Source organism: Elephas maximus, chromosome 10 (assembly GCF_024166365.1).
Source record: "Elephas maximus indicus isolate mEleMax1 chromosome 10, mEleMax1 primary haplotype, whole genome shotgun sequence".
Taxonomy (NCBI): domain Eukaryota; kingdom Metazoa; phylum Chordata; class Mammalia; order Proboscidea; family Elephantidae; genus Elephas; species Elephas maximus.
The window spans coordinates 25,453,582-25,462,176 of record NC_064828.1 but is presented as its reverse complement, the minus strand read 5'-3'; the positions used below and the strand labels follow the sequence as shown (position 1 = coordinate 25,462,176).

At 37.6% G+C, this 8,595-nt stretch overlaps 1 protein-coding gene across 1 annotated transcript; it reads left to right on the top strand.

Moving 5' to 3' along the window:
• The first annotated feature begins 7,274 nt into the window (after positions 1-7,274).
• LOC126084078 (olfactory receptor 4K15-like) lies at positions 7,275-8,316 on the top strand. The gene has a single exon (XM_049898297.1). It carries the CDS (start codon positions 7,342-7,344, stop codon positions 8,314-8,316), a length of 975 nt encoding a protein of 324 aa, XP_049754254.1. The 5' UTR covers positions 7,275-7,341.
• Positions 8,317-8,595: the final 279 nt, after the last annotated feature.

The window sequence follows — 8,595 nt, the reverse complement described above, 5'->3', positions numbered from 1 at the left end:
CAATGCAATGGAACACTACTCAGCAACAAAAAAGGATTACTGACACACAGTACAGCATGAATGAATCTTGAAAACATCATACTGAGCTAAATAAGTCAGTCACAAAAGAACTAATGTTGTATGATTTCACTTGTGTGAAATATCTACATTGGGAAAGTATATACAGACCAAGGCTGATTAGTGGTTATCAGGGGCAAGGTGAAAAGGAAGGGAAGAGGGGGACTCATTGCTAAGAGGACACAGAGCTTGTTAATGGTGATGTAAAAATTTGCGTGTAGATAATGGTGATGCTTGCACAATGTGACAAAAACAATGTCATTGTATTGTGCTTGTGGAGAATGTTGAGAGAGCAAATGCTATGTTACATATATATATTTACCACAATAAAAAAAAAAACATTAATTTTATGGTACTTAAATTATACCTTATTTTAAAAAAGAAGTAAGCCATATTCATGATTAAAAAAAAGAATGCAAGAACCCCCACCTATAGCCATGATGAAAAAACTGGTAATGAACTTAATCTCTCCTTGTAATCAACTAGAAAACTAGGCAAAGGATATGAAATAACTGTTTTTAAGCAATGCACTACTGGCAACACAAGATTAGATCCCTAATAAAGAAAAAAAAGGTGAACATTATAGTCGAACTAGTTTTCTACCTGGAGGTACTTCCTACATCTCATTGCAGGGGGGAGAGGAGGTAATCCAAACCAGAACATAGTTGACTTGAGCTGACAATAGGGAAAACAGGGTTCAGGGAGTTTGGGGTAGGTGATATCTGTATCCAGAATCTACTCTGAGGATGCGGCGTCTCTGATGTAAAACACAAACTCTTACTGTCCTACCCTACCCTAGAATCCTTGCCTTTGGAAAGCGAACATGTGGCTCTTCTGGGGTTGTTAAAATATCAGGTGTATGCCTTACTGTGTAGTATGCAGGGGCACGTAATTGTTCCACATCAACTTGCAACACTCCCGATGGCACTGTTCTCATGCTCTCCTGAAGTGGAAAGGACTACCGTAGTCAACAAAATTATTCATCATTATGTCTTTCTTTCCACCACGTTACAATTTCCCCTACAGGACAAGGCATTTCCATTTATCTGCTGCTTGGTCCATTTGTAAAATACTCAAGGTGATGCACTATTATTCTTGTGAGCAGCGCCAAAAAAAAAAAAAAAATGCTCTCACATAATTATCCCAAATACAGATGATTTCTGCTATCACAACCCTCCTCTAGGTCCCTTTGTCACTACAGCCTGGTGACGTCAAATCCCTAATGAGCTTCTAATCATTGTGATGGCTTTTCTTATATCTGTGAGCTAAGAACAATGACATTTTAGAGAGTAAATGGTGAAGACGGAAATCTGGGAAGACATGGGTTTCCCAATTTTGCTTCCTTTCCGATGGATCCTGAAGAATTTTATTTTTCCTGGTAGGTACAGATATTACAAGCCCAGGGAGGGAAGGGTGCTGTTGTTTCCTAGTCTCCTACTTCAGAGAACAGGGAGGGCAATTATCCTTCCCACTCTGGCTTAACCTTCCCGGATTCTGTGCCTATTTGGCCTGTTTACTGTTGTCCAGATACCTGACCGGAAAATGACTGAAGGCTGTATTTCTTTGCTAAAGTGAGGATGGTTTCGCCCATTTGATTGCATATACTGCTTATTTTACTTCAGCCTGTTACAATTATTTTTATTATGGAATTCATTTGCTTTTTGGGGGCTTCATGTTTTTAAAAACAGAATGATAGAATATTGGAGCTTAGGAGGAAGAAATTTTCACTTTTTTTTTGTTTTTTAGGAGAAACTAAACCTGTGGAAAGATACGCGATTTGCCAAAAGCTCCAAAGTTATTTAGTCAGAGGTAGCAGTAGAAACAATATTTTCTATATTCCGGGCTAATACTCTCTGTATAGTCCATGTTGTCTTTGGACATCATTCTTTGATATGAACTTCAGGACTTTTTTTTTTTTTAATTTTTATTGTGCTTTAAGTGAAAGTTTACAAACCCAGTCAGTCTCTCGTTCAAAAACTCATATACACCTTGCTATATACTCCTAGTTGCACTCCCGCTAATGAGATAGCACACTCCTTCCCCCCACTCTCTATTTTCATGTCCATTCGGCCAGCTTCGGACCCCTTCTGCCCTCCCATCTCTTCTCCAGACAGGAGCTACCCACATAGTCTCATGTGTTTACTTGTTCCAAGAAGCTCACTCTTCACCAGTACTTCAGGTCATTTTAAAGCTTATAATTCAGAATGGTCCTTTTTAATTTATGACAGAAAAATGCTAACATAAGTAATAAATAAAAGTCAAAATGTCCTGCTGCACACCTAGTTATGGGAAAACAAAACGTGTATTCCATGCATGATTCCTAGCTTTTAAAATAGAATTGCCATTATGGGAAAAGGCATTGTATTATTACTGAATAAAATGCTTGACTCAATTATGTGATGATTATACATAACACACCCCTGAGGAAAACAGGAAAAAGTTATCCATGCTTTGAATCAAGGAAAAATGAGATGAAAGGCTAAGCGTGGTTTTGTTAAATTTGTGCAATATTTCTGATATTGCAGTGTTTTTACAGTCCCCAGATCTTAAAACAATCACTATCATTTGTTATAATTCCTAAAAAATATTCTTGACAATATTTTCTAGTTAGAAAATGGAACCTTATGTGAAAACCCAGATAAAGTTGCTGATGCTTCCCCTTAAACACAATGCTTTAACACCCCGGAGAATTCGTCCATATTCTGGACCTTTCAGAGGAGATTAAGTTGGAAAGTGGCGTTTTCCTAGGATGTAGAGGTAAAAATTCTATGCTTGCAGCTGGAATGGAGGCCAGGAATCAACACTCTTCATGTATGTTTGGTTTTAATTTCTAAAGGTCTTTAAAAGTTTTTTGTGATTAACTAGTTTACTGTTATTGTAAACAGAAGCTATATAGCTACAGCTAGGCAAATTTTATGAAAATTTGTAGAACAGGAGGTTTTCTTTTCAGCATTTTGTTCTTTTTGCCTTCTGTCTTTCAGGTTCCTGACTGTTCCCAGGTGCTCCCCCAGCTAGGGCCTCCATTGGAATACTGCATCCAACCTTCTCCCACCTCCTTGGAGACGGCCCAGCCTGGCAACGGACATCCTGAGCCTGTTTCCTTCTTCCTAAAACAAAGCTCTTTATGACTCATTTGCTCAGAGTCAGGTCGGTGTTTTCTTATAAGAGGAGGAAGTAACAACTAAATTCTTTCCAAGGATTATCAACCAAAAAAAAACAAACTCATTGCTATTGAGTTGATTGGACTCCTGGCAACCCCATGTGTCACAGAGTAGAACTGATCCATAGGGTTTTCTCAGTTGTAGTCTTTACAGAAGCAGATTGACAGGGCTTTCTTCCTCAGTGCTGTTAGGTGAGTTTGAATCTCCAACCTTTAGTTGAGTGCAAATCATTTTTGCCACCCAGCCTACAGGATATTTCCATTTCATTTTAGGTAAGTCAAAGCATTTTTCAACATTCTTCTGAAATCATACACCAGCCTTTGTCTTCATAGTGACCATTATACCTCTGACCTGGATTTGGCGCAGGAATGGGCGTGGGGGTTGGCAATGTGAAAAGCTTGTAAATGATGTACCTTTGAACTGATACGGTTTGGTAAGTCTGTAATTATACTGATACTTCACTTCACCGACCTGCCGTAATATCCCAGATAGGAATATGAGGGAAAAGTGTGATTGTTAGGATTTCGGATTAGGAGGGCCATGAAGCTCAGCTACTACAAAACTGTATGCATATATTACCAAAACCAAAACCCTCTGCCATTGAGTCGATTCAGACTCAGCGACCCTACAGGGCAGAATAGAACTGCCCCATAGAGTTTCCAAGGAGTGCCTGGCAGATTGAAACTGCTGACCTTTTGGTTAGCAGCTGTAGCGCTTAACCACTACACCACTAGGGTTTCCATACATATATTAAAAATAAAATATTATAAGAAATGAAAAATTGGCCTTTACTTGAGCACATCTACTAATTGGAAACTCATCCTTACATATGTCAGATCATGCTATCTTTGAGCAGGCGTAATTATTAGAAAAATTAATAATTGTGATGTGAAATATTCATTATTAAGAATGTTTACATATGGGTAGTCACCACAATTTATTAAAGACCTCTCACCTACATCATCTTTTAAAAAACATATTCAATGTCTCTTTGTGGGTAATATTGTCCTCAATATTTAATATTTCAGGCCAACGAGCCCTGAAAGGCTAAATGAACTGCTCAGTGTCAGATACCCGCCTGATATGATTTTAACTTAGAATCTTTCATTTCAATAACGTTGTTTCCACTGTAGTACAGTGATTTTATTGGGCATAAAGATAGTCCTTTTATTAAGCAATAAACTCACTTCTGTTTCATCTAGTAAGGAATGGGCTGGGAAGTGTAGAGAAATGAGGGACCATTAACTTCTCTAAATGAACATTGGATTATAATTAGTAGTAAATGACCTTCAGGCAGGCAAGTTATAAGCCGAACTGCCGTATCTCAGTGTCTAGTACAACACCCTGGTCAAAGTAGGCATTCAAATACTCAAGAATAATGAACTAAAAAATAATGAATTTATATTACAGAGAAACTTAAAGCTCTTGTCACCTAACGCATTCATCTTATATATTAAGAAACTGAAATACTGGTGGGATCAATTTGCCCAACATATTACTTCATGGAAAGCAGGGTCCCTTCTTTTTCTAGACACTCCAAAAAGCCAAAGTCATAATGGAGGAATACAGCTTTGCAGAAGTCTCAGAAAAGCTATTAGGAGGAGGACTATTGTGATGATTCTCCCACACAATTGGATTAGCCACAGTGTCATTCTAAAGGCACCAGACAGTCTCCTTTGCTTGGAAATGCCTCCTGCCACCCCTCTCTGCTGTAGCACCAGAAGCTTCCTCTAGGAGACTCATTCCCTCTGCTTAAGGCTTTGCTCTTTCTGAACAGGTACATATGAAACCTTCTTAGCCGCTTTTACCAGGTATTTTTGCCTTTCCCACCTCGAGGGCTTCAGTGCACCATTTAGATCTGGAAGCCTCAGAGGGTGCTTTCCAGGGAGGACAAGCCAAGGTGGGCATCTGGTTTAACCTGATGACAGCAGACTCCTGAGAAGTGATGAGGAGGGGAGAAGGGCATTTAAGAGAATCTGCTAGCTTTTCCAAGATGAACTTTGTCCCACTGTGTAATTTGGCCAATGACTTACTTTGACTTCAGACTCCACTTTTTAACATCTTCTGGAAATCTTTGGATCACATTTTTTATATGATCCATAATAACACATGCGTTAGGTTTTGTGTGTGTGTGTGTGTGTGTGTGTCTTAGAGAGATGAACTATAGAGATGAGTCTGGGAGTCTGAGAGTTAAAATTATTCATCACATGCCCTGTCATTATGCATAAACCCTCCAGCAACACTCAAAAGGAGACTAAGCAATTATAATTTAAGATAATATTAATAGAAAATAATATAAGTGGTTAATAAGTGGTTAGATTCTTCAAAATCAGATAAAATGCTGCTCATTTACATTTCGCTTTTTGTTTTCAGTATTTACCACAGAACTTTTCTAAGTACTGCACAGTTTATAAAAGTAAAAATAACATAAAAAATGTGAACGTTCTGATAAAGCAGAAGAGAATAAATAAGTGGAAAAGAAAGGCCTAAATGCCTTATTCTATATATTCCAATCTTATATAACATTACAATTAAAAAGCTTCACCAAATCAAATACCAATCAAAACTCAGTAAAACGTATATTGTAATTAAGCAACACCAATAAACCAACGTGTTGCCATCGAGTCAATTCTGACTCATGCTGACCCTTTACGACAGAGCAGAACTGCCTCTTAGGGTTTCCAAGCAGCTGCTGGTGAATTCAAACTGCTGACTTTTTGGTTAGCAGCCAAGCTCTTAACCATTGCTCCGCTAGGGCTCCAAGCAACATCAATAAAGAAAAAAAATTTTTTTTTTTTTTCTGGCTGAGTTTAAATGACCTTAATATCTCCAGGGATAAACTGAAAGGAACTAATGCCTTAGGTTTCTTCATAAAGTAGAACTTCATGAAGAGCTGAGCCACAGAAGATACAGAAAGAGTTCCAGTAATTGCTGGTCCTTTCAGTTTTGTCAGGCTTTTGTATTCAAGTTTACATAATTTGTCACTGGACAGAGGAAAGGATAATATCTAATTACTCTAGTCAGTGATTTTTTTTTTTTCCTATGATCTATCTCACATCTCACAACCAGAATACTGTCTCTCTGGCTCTCTCGTTTTAATTTTTATTAATATAAACATATATACAAAAAAGAGCACAAATTTTAAGAACACTGTTCTCAGGTGAACTGACCCATGTAACTCTCATCTGCATCAAGGAACAGAACATTTCTAGCACTTCCAGAGCCTCTGCCCCACCATGCTTCCTTCCTTTTCCTATCCCCCCTTCAAGGATAATTACTACCTTGGCTTCTAACATCATCAATTAATTTTATTTTTGAATATTATTTAAGTAGGTGCATACAGTATATACTCTTTCTTATTTGATATTTTTGCTTAATGTTAAGTTTGGGAAATTCCATTCCTCTGTGGTAGCAGTTCACCTTTCTTTCTTTCTCTCTTTCTTTCTTTCTCTCTTTCTTTCTTTCTTTCTTTCTTTCTTTCTTTCTTTCTTTCTTTCTTTCTTTCTTTCTTTCTTTCTTTCTTTCTTTCTTTCTTTCTTTCTTTCTTTCTTTCTTTCTTTCTTTCTTCTCCTTTCTTTCTTTCTTTCTTTCTTTCTTTCTTTCTTTCTTTCTTTCTTTCTTTCTTTCTTTCTTTCTTTCTTTCTTTCTTTCTTTCTTTCTTTCTTTCTTTCTTTCTTTCTTTCTTTCTTTCTTTCTTTCTTTCTTTCTTTCTTTCTTTCTTTCTTTCTTTCTTTCTTTCTGACCTGTAATTTAAGGGGAAAAAAAAAGATTCAGATTGTGTCTGTAGATTCTTAGACTGGATTTCTGTGATTTCAAAATAATTTTTCATATATTCGATTTCACTTGTAAATTAGTTGATTTAATTTCTTAAATTCATGTAATTGGATGAAGCAACGAGTTGAACATCTCCATGACAAACCTCCATCCGCTCATACCAACTTTCCTTTTTGAGTAGAATTTTTATCTTAGTAATGCATGAAAACCCAGACACATGAATGCTAGTAAGAGTTAGAATCCCTAAAAACTAGGTGAAATTGAGAAATCGAGCCCCTTCACAGTTGTTTGATTGACCTCTCTTTCTTTCCTATTCAGGTAACTGAAGATAAAGGCCCTTCCAAAGCCAATGAATGAGACTAATTATTCTCAGGTGACCGAATTTGTGTTGCTGAGACTCTCTAGTTCTCAGGAGCTCCAACCTTTTTTGTTTGTCATATTTTCTCTACTCTACATAGCTGTCTTGCTAGGCAACTTTCTCATCATCCTCACTGTGACCTCAGATGCTCACCTTCATACCCCCATGTACTTTCTCCTTGCAAACCTGTCTTTTGTAGATATATGTGTGGCCTCTTTTGCTACACCAAAAATGATTGCAGACTTACTGGTAGGGCGAAAGACTATTTCTTTTGATGCTTGCCTGGCCCAGATTTTCTTTGTTCATCTCTTCACGGGCAGTGAAATGGTGCTCCTTGTATCCATGGCCTATGACCGTTATGTTGCTATATGTAAGCCTCTCCACTATATGACAATCATGAGCCGCTGTACGTGTATTGCTCTGGTTCTCATCTCCTGGTGTGTTGGCTTCATCTATACTACTAGTCAGCTGGCATTTACTGTTAACTTACCTTTTTGTGGCCCTAATGAGGTAGATAGTTTCTTCTGTGACCTCCCTTTAGTGACCAAGCTAGCCTGCATTGACACTTATGTTGTAAGCCTACTGATAGTAGCAGACAGTGGCTTTCTTTCTATGAGTTCCTTCCTCCTCTTGGTGGTCTCCTACACGGTGATACTGATCACAGTGAGAAATCGCTCCTCTGCTAGCATGGCAAAGGCCCGCTCCACGCTGACTGCCCTCATCACTGTGGTCACGTTGTTCTTTGGATCATGCATTTTCATCTATGTGTGGCCCTTCGGCAGTTATTCAGTGGATAAAGTTCTTGCTGTGTTCTATACTATCTTTACTCCCATCTTAAACCCAGTTATCTACACTTTAAGGAACAAAGAGGTGAAGGCAGCTATGTCAAAACTGAAGAGCCGGTATCTGAAGCCTGGCCAGGTTTCTGCGGTCATAATAAACGTTCTTTTCCTGGGAACCAAGTAAAGTTACAGGACTATTACCACTTTAGTCTTGTCTCTGGACTGTTATAAATGGAATCATTGTGATGTTAAAGCAAATCACTTTAACTAGTGGAAAGAGTGGGTTAATATGAATTAAAGGATAATGGTGATAATAAAAAGCATAATAAATTTTAGCACTTTTAATCTTATTTTTCTTCTATTTATTTTATTTATCTTCCAGATTTTTTTTTTTAATTCAAAGTAGTTTTAAAATAAATTGTTATTGACTTTGAAGTCAACAGGAAAATGGCATTTACTCATA